This window comes from Drosophila ananassae, chromosome 3R, assembly GCF_017639315.1.
Source record: "Drosophila ananassae strain 14024-0371.13 chromosome 3R, ASM1763931v2, whole genome shotgun sequence".
NCBI classification, from domain to species: Eukaryota; Metazoa; Arthropoda; class Insecta; order Diptera; family Drosophilidae; genus Drosophila; species Drosophila ananassae.
The window spans coordinates 16,320,298-16,341,045 of NC_057930.1; the positions used below are offsets into that span (position 1 = coordinate 16,320,298).

A 20,748-nucleotide genomic window follows, 5' to 3' on the forward strand; every position below is an offset into this window, starting at 1 on the left:
AGCAACCTAATTAAAAGTGCTACTTGAACTTGCCGCCCGAAAGGATTCAGCATGGATTAATGCCTCAAGCTGTTGACTTCCAGATAACACTTCATCAGCGTGTCAAGGAGTTGATTCAGCTGGAGGATTTTCCCAAAGTCAAGATGCAAAAGTTTTCAATTAAAAAATTTTCTCTCATTTACATTTCAAATGGACTCGTTGGGCCTCTTTATTCCACTTGACTGTATCTTAATTGGATTTCATGGTTGAATATTTAACCAGGCTATTGAAACTTAATATGTAGTCGAGCTGATAAATATTTAATTTAATTTAATTTATTTTAATTAATTCATTATTAGAATATATTATTTTTAAAATCTAACCATCAAGTAACAACCCTTGTTTAATGTTCGAACAACACAGTTGCCAGGACAATGGACTGGTTCCCATAGAAACCCCTTGGAAAGCAACCAAAACAAAAGTGTTCAACCGAAATTGTTTCATTTTTCAACGAAGCACAAACACAATATGTTGCATCAGGGAATTATTCTGCGTGAAGGACATGTCACCAGGACAATTTACAACTTGGTAAGAGGCCAAAAAAAAACTAATAATTACATTTGAACTCTACATATACTGTTGCAGATCAAAGACAAGCGGTATGAGGATGTAATCGAGTGCATTACCAACTTTGGAGAGGCAGCCAGCACCAGGGCAGGGTTATCCACCCTGGGGCACTGCTACTACCACGCCCAGAAGTACGAGGAGGCAGCCACTTGCTATGAGCAGATCTGCCACTTGGCACCCAATGAAGCCAAGTACAAGTGAGTAGAATTCAAGACAAGGTGTAATTTAACTTGAAAAACTTGTACTATTCTCATTCAGATTCTATTATGCCCAATCTCTCTATCAGGCTGGCCTGTTTGGGGAGGCCTTGCGAGTCCTCAAGCAAATCGGTGACCAGGAGGACGAGCTCCAGGAGCATTGCCTCCAACTGCAGAGTGCTATTTTGTACTCTAGTGAGGACTATGCCGGCGCCCAGAGTCTCCTAAATCAGCGGGCTGGGGGCACTGCCGAAACCCTTAACGATGAGGGGTGCCTGCTCTTTCAAGCCGACCAGCACGAGGCGGCGGTGCAGAGATTCCAGGGTGCACTCCAAGTTGGTGGCTTCAACCCCTTGGTGGCCTACAATGTGGCTCTGGCTCACTTTCAAAGGAAACAGCGGGCCCAGGCTCTCGATTACACCTCAGAAATAGTAGAGCGGGGTATGCGGAATCATCCAGAGTTGGGAATCGGCGCCCAAGTGGACACCGATGGCAGTGCTAGGAGTGTGGGCAATCCCATCACCATGGCCATGTCGGGAATTACACAGGCCCTGAACTTAAAGGCTGCTTTGGAATACCAGGTTAGGATCAGTTACTGCCCAAAGTATTGGTAATTATTATAATTATTTTTTTAGGATGGCAACGAAGAAGCTGCTAGGGAGGCACTCATTGATTTACCGCCACGTGCTGAGAGTGAATTGGACCCGGTCACGTTGCACAACATGGCCATAACGGATACCCAGGGTCCGGTGGCGGGTCTCAGGAAACTGGCCTTCCTCCTCCAGCTGGGCGCCCCATCCTGTCCGAAGGAGACCTTTGCCAACATTCTGCTGATCTGTTGCCGGCACGAACTTTACGAAACAGCTGCGGATATCCTGGCAGAGCACACGGGCCTCACCTACAAGTATTTATCGCAATATCTTTACGAACTCCTGGACGCTCTGATAACCGCACAAACCAGTGGAGAGTTGGCCGAAAAGAAACTGGGCACCTTGGCCTCCAGCTTGGCTGGAAAGCTACGCAGCTTGGCGGCAAAAGTTCAAGAGGTGAGGGCCACCAACGAACAGCAGGCGCTGAGGGATGCCCTCAAGGACTACGAACAGGCTCTGGAACTGTAAGCCTATGAATTCTTAATATCTAAATCATTTTCAAACTAAAGTTTATTGTACTGCCTTATTAGTTATCTACCAGTGGTAATGGCTCGAGCCTGGATCTCATGGCGAGACGACGATTTTGTGGGAGCTGAAAGGGAGTTTCACTCGAGTGCAGAGTTTTGTTCGGAAAACTCAATCTGGAGGCTAAATGCAGGACATGTCCTGTTCATGCAAGGCGATAAATACCAGGAGGCAACTGCCTTTTACGAGCCCATCGTCCGTCAGCACTCTGATGATGTGAGTTTAAGCTAATCGGCTGTTTGGGCCATAACAATTTAACGTTTTTCGACTTCTAACGACCAATTCCCATGTCATTGTTCAGATCATGTCCGTTTCGGCAGCGGTGCTGGCCAACCTGTGCGTATCCTACATCATGACCCTGCAGAACGAGGAGGCCGAGGAACTAATGCGCAAAGTGGAAAAAGCCGAGGAGCTGAAGGGCAATATGGGCAAGCAGTACCACCACTTGTGCATTGTCAATCTGGTGGTGGGCACTCTCTACTGTGCCAAATCCAATTATGAGTTCGGCCTCTCCCGCATCGCCCACGCACTGGAGGGTGGTTCGGGGAACAGGCTGTACGCAGACACCTGGCTGCATGTGAAGCGATGTATCCTGGGGCTGTTAACGGGCATGGCCAAGCAGAACATTATCCTTCCCTATGCCATCGTGCAGGAGGTGCTCAGCTTTTTGCGCTTTTGCGAGGCCTACGGCCTCCTGACACCGGCTAATATTTTTTCTGCCACCGAACAGGTGCCGGAAAACCCACTGACCATTGGACTCGAGGCCAGGAAATTGCGGCTACTCTTGCTTAAACTCAGCGAGTATGATAATTTTTAAACACTTATTTGTAAGATTTGTTAAATAAAGTTAGTAAAGCAGGTAAAACTTATAAAGTAGTTGGATATTCAGATCATCTTCCAGACCAACAAAGCCCCTAATCGACTCTGCCAGGGCAGCAAAAACCATCACCATAGGATACCCAGCCCAGGGATCAATTTGTCTTGGATGTGTGTGACAGTTGGAGATTTGAAGGACCTCCGGGCGGGCCAGTCGAATAAAAAGAACCAAAATAAGACGGGTAATAAATATAAATTACGAGTGGAAGTGCAGAAATCTGTCATAAATCACATTAATGACAGATTTTCATCAGACAGGTCGGCGTAAGCTGGAAGTGGATTGAATGGCAATCTATTGACAAAGAACCTGAACAGAACGTGCTAACCCGGCCTGAACTGTCTTCTCCACCGTCCTCCGTAAATGGGATGAGGCTGGTAATGGAAATGGGGGTGTGGTTGTCGCTCCGCTCCGCTCAGCGAGCACGTGAGCACTCACGCGTTCGATTTGACAACGTGTTTATGTCGCAGCTCAATTCCGCATTGACAGTCCCATCGACATCGACAACGTCCTCCTCCTCATCCTCGTCCTGGTCGTTGTTGCCACCAATAGGGCAGCAAAATAGAACAAGTGGTAACAAGCTGTTTTTGCAAAAGGTGGCGAATACTAGATACTTGGTAGTTAGATAAACAAAATATTTAATGGAATAAACCATTGTTTGAAACTATAAATTTTAAAAGGATATCTTATACATCCTAACAGGTTAACCTTTAAACAAATTATTAAATAAAGCACAAAAGGAAACAATTTGGTAAATCATGATGTTCCAAAATAGACCTGACTTCAAAGAGGGAAAGCAACCAGAAACTCCTAACAAGCACTTTAAGCTTCAACTGGCTGCTGTAGCGTCCTTACCCTCATGCCCAGGCCCATCATCATCAGCATTGATGTTGTCATTATACTCATCGACATCCTCCTTGTCATTACGCGACGCATTCCAAAAAAGGAGAAAAATGTACAGCATGAAAACACTTGTCATTAACACAAACAGACAGAAGGACTCCTCCCCACGCACATATACTCTCACAAAAAAAACCCATACATGCAGAATTGGGGCTTAAGGATGGCGCCTGCAGTTGACTCGAATAGTGGTAATACATTTTAACAGAGGAATTTTCCCCCAAAGGAAGTCCTCACTATGGGCTTTCAAGGAATACAACTTATAATATTAGTAAGAATTTTTAAAAACATTAATTCATTAGTTTACTTATTATAATAAACTATTTTATGTCTCAATATATATTCAATAGCCAAGTAGTATGTTTAATTAAATAGTGGATTGTAAAAGTCCACCGTTCGAAAACGTTCGAAAGGTAACTTTTGCAATCCTTTTTCTTATTTCCATGCTGTCGCCGTCAAGTGGCGTTCATTTTCTTTTACTTTATCATGTTTGTTGGCAGTTGCTTGTTAGTATCCTTTTGTTGGGGCCTCATCCTCGAACCTCCATTCATTTGCTTACCAGCACTCCCCGAGCACTCGTCCTTAATCCTACCCAATTCGCTTTCATTCTGCCAGACAGCAGCCGCCAGTAAATTGTGCATTTCAACTTTGCCTTAACACTTTCGGCCCTCACCCCGTGTCGGTGGCCTCTCCAGCTGAGTGTCGATTGTTAATATGCCTTTTAAGCAGTTTTCCCCCGAAAGCTGGGCCAAAAGTTGGCTCTCCGGCTCAAAAACTCTAACTAAATTGTGTCTGCCACTCTAACTTATTTTCCAGGCCATTTAAAACGGCAAACACGCATACTAATGCGTGTACTTTGTATATGTATGTATGGAAATGTCCTATTTAAAAGGGCTTGACTGCACTCCTCCCAGCTCTGCTGAACGATCGTGTATCCCTCCCGGCAGCCATTGTCTATAGAGCTGGGTGAAGGGTGGTGAAAAAAAAAATTATAAACCCCATTCAAGTCGAAAATCAATAAGGCTTTGTTGATGTTCCTGTCGGGGTGCCTCCCATTTTTTTTTGACCGTTGGCTTTTGATGGGGGCAATTGTTGCATGTCAATGTGTGTGCATTTTTGTTTGTGTGTTTTTGTGACAGCTTAACTGCAAACGAGGAAATGGCCCAGGCACTGGCTGGAAGCCCCGACCACGTAGGAAAACACGGCCTTGCAAAAAGGAAATCAAATCAAGTGACGTCCTGAGCGGCATGATATTTCGTGGTTAATTGAAAAAGGAGCCATCAAAATGAAGAATGAAAAAATACAAAACTTTTCTAGAAAGGTTTAATATGGTTAGGGGAAAAATGATAACCAATGAATTGCCATTTTCGACTATTAATTATAGTTAATTTGGAAACTTTTCGAAGCTACCGTCGCCATTGGCCTGCTCATTCGATCCAACCATTAATCAAGGACCTATTTACAGGACAGAAGGTTGCAGCTAACAAAAGGGTATCCGTATCGAATGATTGGCAGACAATTTAGAAGATATACCCTGTTAGCTGTCATGATTGATGCAACAATGGCATTCACGGACTGTTTGTTTCCTTTGCTCGCTCATGAAAATACGCTTTCGCTTGAGCACGTTTCGCAAAGAAAGTTCTTAGACAGCCGAAGCTTTGAATCTTGCTCTGGGGAGCATTAAAATTTTCTGGACCATTTATCAGAACTGTGGAAGTGCCAGGACGAGAAGGACACTTAGTGTAGCCTACTGTGGCCAATAACCTTTAAAGTTTCGGCCTGGAGTGTTAACAGGTCCTGTAAATGTTTTTCAGAAGAAATTTAAATATTTGGTAGCAGTTGTTTACTAACTTTTTCCTAACATGGTCTCTTAGTATTTAAAAAAGGTCTATAAATAATGTTTAAGCAGTAAAATTGTATGGGTGATAAAATAACAAATATCATTTAAAACAAAGACTATTATAAAGGTACTTAGTAACATTCCACTAGTAGATATTAACAGAGCTGGCCAACTTAACAGACATTTATAAAACAGCAGCTTCACTTAAATGTTAAACCAAAGCCAAGAGAAACTTGCTACGTAAGAGAATTCAACGATAAGTTTCTCTCTAACAGTGACAGCTTTTCCTGAAGTTCTCTTTGGTTATTTAACATTTTCAGATTGGCACTAGAAGACAGGCTAGTGTCTAGTCTAATCTACTATTATTTTCACCAAGATATTAAAAATAAAATCTAAAAATTGTAAGAATAAAAGAACCAACCAAGAATTCCTCGCCAAATTGGCTCAACCCAAAAGTCAAAATCAATTGGTTTCCAGAGAGTGGCCGAAACAGCCAATGGCGATGCGAATTTTTCACAATGCTGGCCAACTAAATGTAAAAGGCCAAATTGTGCATGAAAAGCCCAGACGGAGACCCAAGACCCGACTGGACGAGACATACAAACGTGCATAAATATGTAACCTTTGTGTATCCTCGAGTCATTCGAAATTTGCACAAATGAAAATTGTGGCAGTAAATTGAATTACCCAAAACAGCAGCAGTGGAAGTGGATGTGGCAGTGGGCAGCAACAACAGGAGCAGCCGTGACTACCGCAGTGAAAACAAAACAATAAAGGCGACGGGAAAAGGAATAAAAGTGGAAAGGCCTAAACCGGCCTTCTGTCTCTCTTCTCCTCATCCAACCCAAACTCCCGGCTTCTTTATCCACCCCTTGGCCCAAAAGACATCTCTGTTTCAAAACAAATAACTTGGCTCGTTTGGGGCCAAGCTAAAAAAAAAACAACGTGGAAAACCTAGTGGCAGGATTTGTTTCAAGTTTCTGGTCCGTAAGATACCTGGTAATTCTATGCCATATATTGTATAATTAGTTTTTGGATTATTTTTCAATAATATTTTCTTTCAGCCATGAGTATCGTAGTTCAAGTTACTATCATTAGACTATCATTTCTAAAAGCAATCATTTCTTAAGTTCTAAAGACTATTCCCAATAATTGTTGTGTATACTTTCAGATAGGATAGCTACACGAACTTAGGATAACTATTATGATCTTTAGGAATAAAATAAAATAAAATAAAGTAAGGAAATCCTTAACTTACTGACTTTTCGTAGATAAAGATACCTGCGTTGCAAACTTACTTATAAAATAAGAAGACCCACTGCAAGGGTACAAAAATAAACTGTAGCCGTCACTAACTGCAAAGTCAAATGAAATCCTTAGGGACTGACTTGCTCCCCGCCAGCCCTTGTTGTCACATTAGCCACGCCACGCTGTGCGTCCTTAATGAGCATCGCAGACATATGCCACGGGATGTCAGGACCTGAGGCCTTGGAGACCCTTCGCTCTCAGCCTGCGGAAGATGGCTGTCGGCCGGGGCCAGAGGTCGCGAACCATGCCCTGGATGTTTTTATGGGTCCCATCACTACGCGTCCAACAAAAATTACTATGCTTAGGATATCCTTGAATGGCAACTGCAAAGGAAAAGGAAAAAACCGGAGAGCTTCGGGGTAGTGGTTGAGGTCTGGACCCACGGACACCACGCCATATGTAAATGTCTTTATTCTTGGTAAGACAAAAAGTCTTTTTTTGGGAGGATTTGTCCCACTAAAGAACATATGGTGGTTATAAAAGAAATGTCTAAAAACATATATTTAAATTGACAAAATGTCACCAAACTTCACAATAGAACTTAAATTCTGATTCTAATCCTGATTAAAGTTTCAAATCCCATACGTGAGTGCTGACCAAAGAGCACTCTGTAACCTCCGCCAATCTGCGACCTCAAAATCAACGCCATATCGTTGTCACCCTAATGGCCCCGCGTTGGAAATCAGTTCAAAATAACTTGGTGGTGGCGTTAGTCCCCTTTTAAACACCCTCTCCGTTAAAAGAACAAATAGTTTTTATATTAATTTTTTTATATTGTATTATAATTATAATGGTGGAGAGAAAACTGTGAATTGATGGAAGGAAAACAGCTACCAGACCAGCGAGAAAAAGAAGTCCCGAAAAAAATAATTTTAAAAAATCAAAGCTTTGCCTGCCACATTTTCTCTATGGTTCTCGCAAAATTGTATTTTTGGCTTCCCGTTCCAGTTGCGAGTCCCGAGACAAGAAGTTTTCTAAACAAATTGCAGATGCATTTCGACATTGTGTTGGTCTTTGGGCATGAGTGCCACAAATGTTTCTGACGTCAGCATCCACCCAGAAAAACCATTACATTTGAATGAAAACTCATATGTGAAAGAGGAAAACAAAAATATTTAAGAAAATAATTAAAAATTACTTTACAGTCGCAGTAAAGTTTTATAAAATGTATACAAGTTTTAGATAAAATACAAAGGCTTGATTGTTTCGCATCTACATATATTACTTCTTTTTACAATTTTTTCATTTAATTTTTTTGTTAGTTTTGAAAACCAAAGTATTTTGCAGCTTTTGTTCTGTTTGTTTCCCCTGTAGTTTTGCTCGATTTGCGGCAAATTAAGTTGGCCTGGCCAGCAGACCATGCTCGTCCATTGGAGTACTCCCAGCACCACCCACCCACCATCAGCAGCCACTAGATGTTCACGCCATATCGTCCGGGGCTAGGGTTGACGTTACGCGGGGTCTGTGGGGTTCGTTTGGGTCTGGGGGTCTGGGGTCTGGCTGCTGCCCAAAAATGCAATAAAATTAAATGTTTTCGTATAAAAAAAAACTTTATGACTTTGTGTTTATGTTCGGAACACGCTCGACGCTCCGACTCCCGGGCCTCGGAGAATCGCGATCCGAGACTGTAGACGGGGCAGACTTTAGACGACTCTCGCAGTCCTCATGATGGTGTTGTTGCTTTTAGACTTTCGGTTGGACGCTTGGCCTGCTTTAGTTTCTGCGGCTGATTGGCAATTGTTTTTGCTGCGGTTCCTCATTTTGGTAGTTGCAGTTTTTTTGGTGTTTTTGGGCTCTACTCTGCTCTGCTGCCGGCTCGCATGTGTTGACAGTAATTAATTTAACTGGCATAAATGAAATTTATGCGAGCAACACGTTTTGCGCTACTTTGACATGCCAGCGCCTCGCAGGCAGTTGAAAAAAAAGATGGCTTTTTCGTTGGTTCGCATGAACATATTGGAAACATATTCTGGAACAGGAAAAACTATGTATTTTTTTGGTGAAAAACAAAAACCAATATTAGAAAATGGATTTTTAGAACCTTGACCAGTGGGTTAGTCACAGTTTATATTATATTATATTAACATTTATAAATTAAGTAATACACATCTCCCCAACACCTTGTTACCTTTCCTTCATAACGTATCAGCTTTCCATCTTATCTTGTCATTAAACGAAAGCATCCAATCCCAATGAGACCAATCGGCTATGGCTCAAAGATAATTCCACGCTTCCTGCAAATTATGGTTTCACTTTTGTAGCGTGTAACGGTATTCTGAGCTGATTAGGAAGGATTCGTACTTGCGAGGGCACGCTATAGAGTCCGGCTCTAGCTCGTCGGCTTTGGGGATGGAGATCTTGCTTCGTACAAATCCTAACACGGCCACATTTAATATTAAATAAAGTCCAGAATTGAGCGTGCAGGCGACAAGATAGACAGATAGATGCTAAACCGGAAGAGCGGAAGAATTAATTCGACGCGGAAGAGATGGAGTTAGAAAGAGAGAGAGAGGAGAGAAGTAGAAAGTTTGCGATGCCATAGATGTAAATAGGCTCGCGTACTGCCCACCCTACCTTTGGTCACAGTCCGATAAAGCATTGCTTTAGTGACCCCTTTCACACCCTACAACCGTGGAGTCATCAGCTCAGTTCAAACAGGAGGTATTCAATTCATTATAAAACAGATTTAATTCAATTTAAAACTAATAAAAATTTGGCTAAGGCTAAAGAGGTGTTCGACATTATTCCTAATTGTTTGCTTGCATAAACAAATAGTCTAATAATACGGGAGGAAAGCTTATAAGTAAGATTTATAAAACAATATAAATTAATGTAAATGTTTAAAGAGATATGGGTTTATATATAATATAATAAAATTTGGCATGAGTAAATATCGGTTTTTTTTTTTTTTAGGGATAAATAAATTTCAAAATAAAGGTATTAGAAAAAAATGATAATATTTAAAATTCATTAGGATAGGGTATTCATTAGTCATCAGTTAAATCATTTAAATGAAATTCGTGCTCTTGTTATTTTTTTTTATGTTAAGATGAAGGAGGAATGGATTAAATATAATATTAAAATTCAGTGGGACTCAAAAAATTTTTTTTACAGTGTATATGTAAAAGGTAAATAGACCACTCACTGTAAATCCATCGGCGAAAGATCGATCTCTGCTTTGGGTTGCTGTAAATGAGTGTAATGAGGCTTTTGCACACCATAGAATTTTAAAACAAACTTATTTTCGCACGAGGATTAAAATTAAACGATTTAAAATTAAACTGACAACCATTTTGTTCGCGAAAGTTTAAAAAAAATTAAATATTATCTTCATATTTTCCAATTCCGTTTTTTTTTCCACTTCACTAAAAGCCTGTAATTAATTTAAATTTAAATTTATAACTAAAACTATTGACTAAAAGAAAATAAAATTAAAACATTTTTATAACGCATGTGAATTGGGGGATGAAATGTAGATGAGAAAAGAGAGAAAAAAAATGATCGCCACGAGTTTGGAGCTGGGCGGCTGGGCTAGCGGTTTTAATAATTTCTCTTTTGCTCCTTATTCCATGGCTGGTGGGGTCAACGGCCTTTCACTTAACGGGTCTTGAATTCGTTGGGTCTGCAAATCCTCTTTACACCATCCCTACGGTTAATTTTCCGGCCACTGAGTGTTAATTTCCCGGCACCAATGTATTAGGAGATGAAGATGATGATGAAGATGGTGGTGAAGATGAGGGGGGGAGACGGATTACCCGATCGAGGTTAAGCCGCTCCTGAACTGGGAGCCTCCACCAGGAGCGCTCCCGGGGTGCTTTGAGGTGGACCGCCTGAATTTTTAAAACGGCCACAATAAGTACCCTGGAGGTATTAGAAAACATATTTCATATTCACCTGATAAATTTTGATAAGGCCGCCACGAGGTCGCGCTTTTATAAAGCCGCGAAACAAAAACAAAAAAAACCCACAAACACAGGCTTAGGCTGCCCTTATCACCGTTGCAAATCTAGATAAGCGTATGCATGTAAATAAAAAAACCATACGCATGATCTGCAACTTACTTGGTAGTTGATAAATAAAAAAATGAACACTGCACTTGCGCTGCTCTTGCGCTGATAAAATTTACACTTGCAGAGAGATACTATTTGGGCGTCTGCACTTCTGGGTGGTTTCGAAAGAAAAGACCGAGCATGGAACAACCTACATTCCATTTAGGTTACCGGAAATGCAGAACAGCTGATATTGCAGCTTTCCTAAGCCTCCCTGCTGCAGCTGATCCCGCGCCTTAACAATTTGGCAACTCCCGAAGTAAAGCTTCGCTTTAACTATCGGTAAAAAAAAAACCCAATTTACAAAGCCGATATGTATATCGATTGTATTTGTTTACAATTTTAGTTTTTTTTTTTTTATTATTATTTTGTTGTTTGTTTTTTTTCTTTTTTTTTTTTTTTTAAATGACTCTTCAGTCGCCGCTACAAAGCCCCCCCGAAACATTCAGGCTAGGGTATTCTAATCCTGGTACCCTAGACTGATCCCGAGTGAAGAGGCGCTATTGTTTTATGTCCTTCGCGTGATAAGTGCCTATCAATTTCCCTTGCAAATCCTCTAGTTCGTAATACACGCTTCCCAGCTTCCTTCGAACCCTACACTTAACAAAGGACGGTCCAAATTTAGCGTTGTAGCCAGACTGGAAACAGCTCTGCCTAAAATTTCTCCGATACACTTCTTGTCCTTCCTTAAAAGTCACGTTCCGAGACCGCAAATTGTAACTCTTCTCGTTTTCGTCGTGCTTTCTCTGCATTAGCCGACTCGCATTGTCTCGTGCAACTTCCAAAGAATCCTGACGGTCTAACTTCAGCGCTCGATCGTCTAACAAATTTAACTTTCTTAACAAAGAATACGTGGTCCCGGAAGTGATCATGTGTTGCCCGAACACCATATAGTAAGGCGAGGTCCCTAAACTTGAATGCATTGCTGATCTCAACGAGCAGCATATTTTGCTTAAATTTTCGTCCCAATCCCTCTGATCAGGCCGTATGTATGCTCTTATCGCCGATATCACCGATCGATTTACGCGTTCGGAAGCGTTGGCTTGGGGAGAATGTACCGCGGTAAAGGTGTGAGTTACGCGATACTGTTCCAATAATTTGCCAAACGCATGGGAACGAAACTGAGAGCCATTGTCGGACACTACGGTTTCTGGCACTCCATACGTTAAGAACAATTCTTCTTCCAAATATTTAACCACAGTACTTGTGTCAATTTTCCTAACAGGTTTCAGGAAAACGTATTTCGAAAAATGGTCCAAGACAATGAAAATACCCACATGGCCGCTTCTTGATCTAGGATAAGGCCCGAGAAAATCCATAAATAACCGTTGGAAAAATCGATGGCTTTCTGGAGCTTTCCCTAAGGGCGGTCGTAAAACGCAATTTGATGGCTTTGTGGTCCTGCATACCTCGCAAGCATTCACATAAGCCTTTACATCAGGCACTAGCCCAGGCCAAAAATAGTAACGCCTAACTCTTTCGATAGTCTTATGGATGCCTCCATGAGACGACAAAGGACTATCGTGTGCTTTCGCTAGTATTTCGGGAACTAACTCCTTTGGAACCCAAAGTTTCCACGCGAATTCGTCGTGCATGCGATCTCCTGTTAGGTGTTCGGCCTTACGATAAACGAAACCTCCCTCAGTCTTAAGGTCAGGAAAATTAGTTTCGTTCGCCTTCACTTTATTCACTAAATCTGTGTATTCCCCCGATCTAAAATGCTCCGAGCTCAAATCCAAAAGTAGTCCGTCTCGCAAGTCCAACGCGGCTATCACTTCTTCATTAACCCGAGACAACACGTCGGGAACCAGATTGAGGGATCCCTTACGATGTTCAATCTTGAACTTGTACCTTTGCAATGATAACGCCCATCGAGCCAAGCGTGTACTCAAATCCTGATTGGACATCAGCCATTTTAATGAGGCATGATCTGTAATAATTTTAAAGATCTGACCTTCGACATAAGCCCTAAAATTCTTTAGTGCCACTATTGCAGCCAAACATTCTTGTTCCGTTACTGTATAGTTCCGTTGCGCCTTATTCAACTTCTTTGAAATAAAGCAAATAGGTCGCTCGTCTCCTTCTTCAGATACTTGTACTAAGACAGCTCCTACCCCTGTCTTACTGGCGTCACAGTGTATCTCGAAAGGTTTTTCGAAATCGGGACTACACAAAACGGGCGCTTCGGATAATGATCGTTTTAGATCCTCGAAGGCTTTCAGCGCTTCGTCGGTCAAACTGAACTTACGTTTGGTTGTCATCAAGTCAGTTAACGGAGCAGCAAGAGTCGCAAAATTTGGCACAAATTTGCGATACCACCCACATAGTCCCATAAAGCTCCTTAAATTTCGCAAACTTTTCGGAACAGGAAAATTGGTGATTGCTGCCACCTTTTCGGGGTCTGTACGTATACCACCGTCTCCAATGATATGCCCCAAATATCGTACCCGGTGCATGCAAAAATGACTTTTCCCAATGTTAATAGTTAACCCGGCTCGTCTAATTTGCAAAGCTATTTCCCTCAGGACTTCAAGATGCCTGTCAAAGCTTGAAGAAACTATCAACAAATCGTCGAGATAGACGAAAACTTCGTTCCTGAGGTGTGCTGGTACTACTTTATCCATGAGTCGAGACATGGTACTTGTAGCATTGCAAAGCCCGAATGGCATTACTTTAAATTGATAGAGAGGTCTTCCCGGTACCGTAAACGCTGTTTTGTCCCGAGAAGCGACATCTAAAGGCACCTGCCAATACGCGTCCTTTAAATCGAGGCTCGATATATATTCCGCGTTCGGCAATCGACTTAAAATACCGCTAATCTGAGGAAGAGGATATGCATCCTTTTCTGTAAAACTGTTGACTTTTCTGCAGTCAAGACAAATTCGAACTTTTCCTGGTTTAGTAACCATAACGATAGGGGATGACCAAGAGCTTTCCGACTCTTCTATAACGCCTAACTCTAACATCCTATCAATTTCGGAGTACATGGCCTTTTCCACCGCGGGTGAAACTGGAAAGTGTCTTTGCTTGATGGGTTTAGCCTTACCCACCTCGATGGTATGGGTTATTAAATTCGTCCTACCCAGTCCTTCTTGCGCGAACGACGGAAAACAATTGATGACGTTCATCAACTTGGCCTTATCCACTTCAGACAAAATATGCTGATCAACGTTGAGCTTTGGGTTTACTTCTGTTGACCCTAGTTCAGATATCATTAACTTTCGGGGTAATAAATCGTAAAGTTTCCAAAAATCAATCCCTAAATATAAATCTTGTTTTAAAGAGGGTACTATATAAATTTTCATTAACTTTTTAACTTCCCCGTATTCTACTTCAACTTTACAATATCCTATGATCTGCTGCGCTCTTCCATCAGCTGTTGAGGCACTACATGCTAATACTTTATATTTAATGCTAGTTTTTACTTCCTCAGCTAAATTACCACCAACACAACTAATTGATGCTCCTGAATCTAATAATCCATAGACAGTACGATTCAGAAACTTGACTGGTACAAAAGGTCGCGGATCGCTTGATCCTGCTGGCAAGGAATTAATGTACTGAAGGCCCTGTTTAACCTCCTTTACTCGCCCCCAAAACTGACTTATCCGCCTTGAACTTCGGGACCGCTGCATTTTAAAGTTTGGGTTGTGATACAATCCTGAAATATTCTCCTCCTGTAACCTCAGTATTTTGCTGTGAAGCAAAGGACCTGGATCAGTGCACTGCTTGTCGATGGAAGGGGTTGAGGTTGCCAACACTACCTCTTCTATTTCTCGGTCATTGTGGCCTGACTTCTTACGGCACTCGGAGCTTTCGGTCTGAACTGCGACTTCGACGTGCCGGCTTGGAAGTTTTTTGAACACTTACTACAGTTTGGTTTGTAAGTATTCGGTGCTCCACAACCGTAACAAAAAACTCTCCTATCCGATATACAATCCTGATACCTATGACCTTCCTTGCGGCAATTCCAGCACAACAGGGAGAAAGCTTCTATTCCTGCTTCATCATCGGATTGCTCCGTTTCCGGAACATCGTAACCTTCACCAAACTCAGAGATATCGCGTTTGAAAGGAGTGCTTCGAGAGTATCCTTGAGATCTCTTTACCTCATCCATAAAAGCTTCGCGTCTGCGACAAACTCCTCTTAACTCGCTGACTGTTTGGATATCGAGATTTAAAATCTCATGCCTTATCTCGGGACGAAGGTTATTTTTGATAACTCTCACTAGCTTCTGCTGTGTCCACGGGTGATCCAACTGATCGACCAGACCTGACACGGTGTCGTAAAATGAATCAAACGATTCGTTGGGTTTTTGTTTGGTATTTCTTATAATTTCTTCAGTGTCGCCGTCATCCCTAACCTGACGAAACTGAAGCCGCAAAGCTGAACAGAAACTGTCCCATTGGACTTCGCCATGGGCTTTATGATATCGCCAATAAAATTCATTGGCCTTGCCCTCAAAAAGAACGCTTGCATTTCTGCAAAGTACCGTATAGTTATTTCCTAAAGTCTCCCTAGTCAGTGCTTCCACTCTATATATGAAGTTGTCCACAGACACTCCTTTTCCGGAATATTTAATTTTCCACCCGTTGAGGATATGCACTACCTTATCTGGGCGGTTCAACAAATCTGACGTATTGCTTCCCTGAGAATTTTGGGAACGCGGACTTAATGTGTGATCTCTCCCAGGTATTCTGCTATTTTCTAGGTCTATCCTGTTTTGCAGACTTTCTTCTGATGGAGGTAAACACGGGTGACTCATTCCCGAACTGTGATTCTGAGTTGCTAATGTCCTGGTCAAAACGTCAGCTACTGAGTTTTGGATTAACTCGGCCATCTTTCCTGAAAGTGACTCCAGCAATCTCCGCTCCATAGCTAGTAGCGTTGTGGCGTTCGCCGAAATGCTGTTTTCATTGCTGCTAATGGGATTGGACCCTGAAGTAGTAGCTATGTCGTCTGTCGTTAGTCTCCCGACGTTATCGGGGATGGGCTGATTCCTGGATTGACTTCGAGTTCGTCTTTCCGGATCCTCCGTTACTTTAACTCCTTTGGGTCTGCATACCGCCTTGCAAACCGGACATTGTAAACTCTTCTTCCAGTGAGCTTCTATGCACTTCCTATGAAACTCATGCTGGCATGCCGTTACGTAGACCTCGGCAGCGTTTACCTCGGCGTTACAAATCGGACAACAGGAATTGGAACTGTTTGCAGCTCCTTTATCTGGAGACCGGTCTATCCCCATCTTCCCAAAAATCTTAACTTTTCCACAACGAAGGTATCAACAAAAGGAATAAAAAAGAATTATCAAAATCTCGCTGCTCAGCTTGTTGCTAACAAACCAAATATTTTACTTAAGGATACGTTGCCTTCAGCAACTAAACCAACAAAAGAGAAAAAAAAATCTAATCAAAAGAGTGTTTGAACTGATGCTAGATGTCACACGTATTGTACGGTATTTGTTTTCTTCGACTTCTCAGGAAAATAAAAGTAGATAGTTAGTTAGAAGTAGTAAAGTCATTACTCCTTTCTTTCAAGGACTAGAGAGATTACTTCTCCCAGTTTCTAGTTTGGTCTTGGCCATCGACCTGTTTCCGACAGATTCATATGTATTCCAAAAGACCATAACGGAAGCCTCAAGTAATCCCAAAAGGATTCTACGCTTATGAACTTCTGGATGGGGCATTACTCTGGAGTAGTACCACCACATTCCGTACGGTGAAATTCATTTCGCTTTTAGAATGATAGAGATTGATAGATTGGTGACACTGTGTCTTAGCCCGGGCCAGAACTCGACCCTAAGCTCGCGATATCTGTTTTCCTCAGGTTCCAACACATTGTGGACCTTTCTGCCAAATTTAGAAAAATTTCTCGTTTGTTTTTTTAAATCCTGGTCAGTGACGAACACTAATAATCATTTAACTGCTTTCCAAAAAAATTTAATACACAAAGAGAAATTTTGAGAAAGAAAGAAAAAGAAGGTTGAAAAATCGAATTAATTTATCCTGGAGTCTTAATGAAAAAAAACAGTTCCACTAAGGCCACACATGTTGGGCGCCACCTTTCTTTATTTAATAATTAATTAATTATAACTGTAGCGTGTAACGGTATTCTGAGCTGATTAGGAAGGATTCGTACTTGCGAGGGCACGCTATAGAGTCCGGCTCTAGCTCGTCGGCTTTGGGGATGGAGATCTTGCTTCGTACAAATCCTAACACGGCCACATTTAATATTAAATAAAGTCCAGAATTGAGCGTGCAGGCGACAAGATAGACAGATAGATGCTAAACCGGAAGAGCGGAAGAATTAATTCGACGCGGAAGAGATGGAGTTAGAAAGAGAGAGAGAGGAGAGAAGTAGAAAGTTTGCGATGCCATAGATGTAAATAGGCTCGCGTACTGCCCACCCTACCTTTGGTCACAGTCCGATAAAGCATTGCTTTAGTGACCCCTTTCACACCCTACAACCGTGGAGTCATCAGCTCAGTTCAAACAGGAGGTATTCAATTCATTATAAAACAGATTTAATTCAATTTAAAACTAATAAAAATTTGGCTAAGGCTAAAGAGGTGTTCGACATTATTCCTAATTGTTTGCTTGCATAAACAAATAGTCTAATAATACGGGAGGAAAGCTTATAAGTAAGATTTATAAAACAATATAAATTAATGTAAATGTTTAAAGAGATATGGGTTTATATATAATATAATAAAATTTGGCATGAGTAAATATCGGTTTTTTTTTTTTTTAGGGATAAATAAATTTCAAAATAAAGGTATTAGAAAAAAATGATAATATTTAAAATTCATTAGGATAGGGTATTCATTAGTCATCAGTTAAATCATTTAAATGAAATTCGTGCTCTTGTTATTTTTTTTTATGTTAAGATGAAGGAGGAATGGATTAAATATAATATTAAAATTCAGTGGGACTCAAAAAATTTTTTTTACAGTGTATATGTAAAAGGTAAATAGACCACTCACTGTAAATCCATCGGCGAAAGATCGATCTCTGCTTTGGGTTGCTGTAAATGAGTGTAATGAGGCTTTTGCACACCATAGAATTTTAAAACAAACTTATTTTCGCACGAGGATTAAAATTAAACGATTTAAAATTAAACTGACAACCATTTTGTTCGCGAAAGTTTAAAAAAAATTAAATATTATCTTCATATTTTCCAATTCCGTTTTTTTTTCCACTTCACTAAAAGCCTGTAATTAATTTAAATTTAAATTTATAACTAAAACTATTGACTAAAAGAAAATAAAATTAAAACATTTTTATAACGCATGTGAATTGGGGGATGAAATGTAGATGAGAAAAGAGAGAAAAAAAATGATCGCCACGAGTTTGGAGCTGGGCGGCTGGGCTAGCGGTTTTAATAATTTCTCTTTTGCTCCTTATTCCATGGCTGGTGGGGTCAACGGCCTTTCACTTAACGGGTCTTGAATTCGTTGGGTCTGCAAATCCTCTTTACACCATCCCTACGGTTAATTTTCCGGCCACTGAGTGTTAATTTCCCGGCACCAATGTATTAGGAGATGAAGATGATGATGAAGATGGTGGTGAAGATGAGGGGGGGAGACGGATTACCCGATCGAGGTTAAGCCGCTCCTGAACTGGGAGCCTCCACCAGGAGCGCTCCCGGGGTGCTTTGAGGTGGACCGCCTGAATTTTTAAAACGGCCACAATAAGTACCCTGGAGGTATTAGAAAACATATTTCATATTCACCTGATAAATTTTGATAAGGCCGCCACGAGGTCGCGCTTTTATAAAGCCGCGAAACAAAAACAAAAAAAACCCACAAACACAGGCTTAGGCTGCCCTTATCACCGTTGCAAATCTAGATAAGCGTATGCATGTAAATAAAAAAACCATACGCATGATCTGCAACTTACTTGGTAGTTGATAAATAAAAAAATGAACACTGCACTTGCGCTGCTCTTGCGCTGATAAAATTTACACTTGCAGAGAGATACTATTTGGGCGTCTGCACTTCTGGGTGGTTTCGAAAGAAAAGACCGAGCATGGAACAACCTACATTCCATTTAGGTTACCGGAAATGCAGAACAGCTGATATTGCAGCTTTCCTAAGCCTCCCTGCTGCAGCTGATCCCGCGCCTTAACAATTTGGCAACTCCCGAAGTAAAGCTTCGCTTTAACTATCGGTAAAAAAAAAACCCAATTTACAAAGCCGATATGTATATCGATTGTATTTGTTTACAATTTTAGTTTTTTTTTTTTTATTATTATTTTGTTGTTTGTTTTTTTTCTTTTTTTTTTTTTTTTAAATGACTCTTCAGTCGCCGCTACACTTTTTATACGAACTTATATAGCCAGGCTTCCTTTATCGCTCGCTTTTACGCCTCTATCGAAGGCTGAAAGGTGAAATCATCGTGTGGCGCGGCACGTTCGCCCTTCAATTGAGGGGCGTGCGAAATGCATCGTAAAAATCAAATATGGAATATATTTTTTAACAGCTCACGCTTTTTGACAACATCATTGAAGAGCTCGGGCTACTCAAGCTCAAGCTCGAGGTGTGTCCAACTAAATGCTTATTAATTATGAGTCTGCAGGCGCACCACTGGCACTGGGCACTGGGTACTGGCACTGGCACTCTGGCATTCCATAAACACCCGACAAAGTTCCGCACAACAGCAAAAGTAATTAACTTAATATTGCTGTAAAAAGAAAACTTTTTTGCCCCAAGTGTCGTAAAATAAAAGATTTCAAAGGAAGCTGAATGGGCGACGATGCGAACGATGATGGGGAAAAAGCGAAAACCAGTCATAAACAAATGAAGCTGGAAAGTGCAATAATATTCAACATTTTATCTCACTGTTACAGAACAACCCGAAACAGTTGTAATTATAAATGTCTAGCACAACAGCCATAAATCGAAATTCAGAAAAGATGGAAATATCGTAAATCTTTCATAGCCTCAGAACGGTAACTTTATTGATCAGTTCGGTGCATTTAACCAGAATTTTTAAGCCAAATTCGTCCATTGTCGTGTGGAAAACTGTTGAAATTGATCCGGTTCCAGGTCTGCCGAAAGGACCTTGTACCCTTCACGCCAGCGATTGATTCACACAGCTAACTTCCGCAGACAGCGGCGTTCAAACGAGCCAACAAAAAGTTTACGCTTCATAGAACAAATTGAATAAATCATTCGACGTTGTCGGGCAGCTCCCATCGAGTCGTGTTGGGCGGGCAGAGGAGGGTTCTAACGCGGTATAGGACTGGGCCGGAGGTCATGAGCTTACACAATTGTTGCGCAAAATTGACCCGGAATAAAAGACAACTTCCCAGAGCACCCTTCAATTGCAGATGATATAAGTAGGAGGCGCTGAAACTGTGAAAAGATTTTAATTAGTAATAAATAAGTTATTGCATTTTTATCCTTAAAGGTTAGTAAGATTTCTAGGGATTGTTGTCTTGTAAAATGTAATTTGGAAGTCTTTTGTTGCTTTCCTAATACCTGTTCTTTAGAAGGACTAACTTGTTCTTAAATATTTCAATTTCCAAAGAAATATTTCCTTATATATTGTTGTATGTAAAAATCCTATTACCTTTGTGTCTAAGTGCACCATTTTATCCCAAAACGTTGTGCCACCACCTGCTCTTCTTATTACAGCAAGGCCATTGGGGTACGCTGCAGCGGGTGGTGGGACACTTACAGCATGCTGACCAAACGCCGATGAATAATGGGCTTATCAGGAGCAGTAATAGTATCCAAAATCCCAACGACAAAGTCATTGCGGTGACTAAAACACTTCAACCCTCCCACCACTCGACT

At 41.2% G+C, this 20,748-nt stretch overlaps 2 protein-coding genes and 1 long non-coding RNA gene across 3 annotated transcripts; 2 read left to right on the top strand and 1 right to left on the bottom strand.

Annotated features, from left to right (window-relative positions):
* Window positions 1-328: 328 nt before the first annotated feature.
* On the top strand, window positions 329-2,847 carry LOC6497045 (tetratricopeptide repeat protein 30 homolog). The gene is made up of 6 exons (XM_001962821.4): window positions 329-567; window positions 625-803; window positions 865-1,384; window positions 1,439-1,917; window positions 1,984-2,194; window positions 2,280-2,847. The coding sequence occupies exons 1-6, from the start codon at window positions 508-510 to the stop codon at window positions 2,793-2,795; spliced, it is 1,965 nt and encodes a 654-aa protein (XP_001962857.1). The 5' UTR covers window positions 329-507; the 3' UTR covers window positions 2,796-2,847.
* Window positions 2,848-5,567: 2,720 nt separating this feature from the next.
* Window positions 5,568-8,627, top strand: LOC123257448. Its single transcript, XR_006507530.1, has 2 exons — window positions 5,568-6,591; window positions 6,764-8,627. It is a non-coding gene; the product is annotated as an uncharacterized LOC123257448 (long non-coding RNA).
* Window positions 8,628-19,874: 11,247 nt separating this feature from the next.
* LOC116656004 lies at window positions 19,875-20,726 on the bottom strand (the record flags this gene model as incomplete). The annotated part of the gene is made up of 2 exons (XM_044716596.1): window positions 19,875-20,304; window positions 20,522-20,726. A coding segment is annotated over one exon (183 nt), but the record flags the coding sequence as incomplete, so codon positions are not given.
* Window positions 20,727-20,748: the final 22 nt, after the last annotated feature.

Bases quoted from the DNA above. Each gene is read 5' to 3' on its own strand.
- LOC6497045 (XM_001962821.4), top strand. From the start codon at position 508: ATGTTGCATCAGGGAATTATTCTGCGTGAAGGACATGTCACCAGGACA. The intron at 1,385-1,438 runs GTTAGGATCAGT...TTATTTTTTTAG, and splicing joins AGGCTGCTTTGGAATACCAG to GATGGCAACGAAGAAGCTGC. The intron at 2,195-2,279 runs GTGAGTTTAAGC...GTCATTGTTCAG, and splicing joins TCCGTCAGCACTCTGATGAT to ATCATGTCCGTTTCGGCAGC.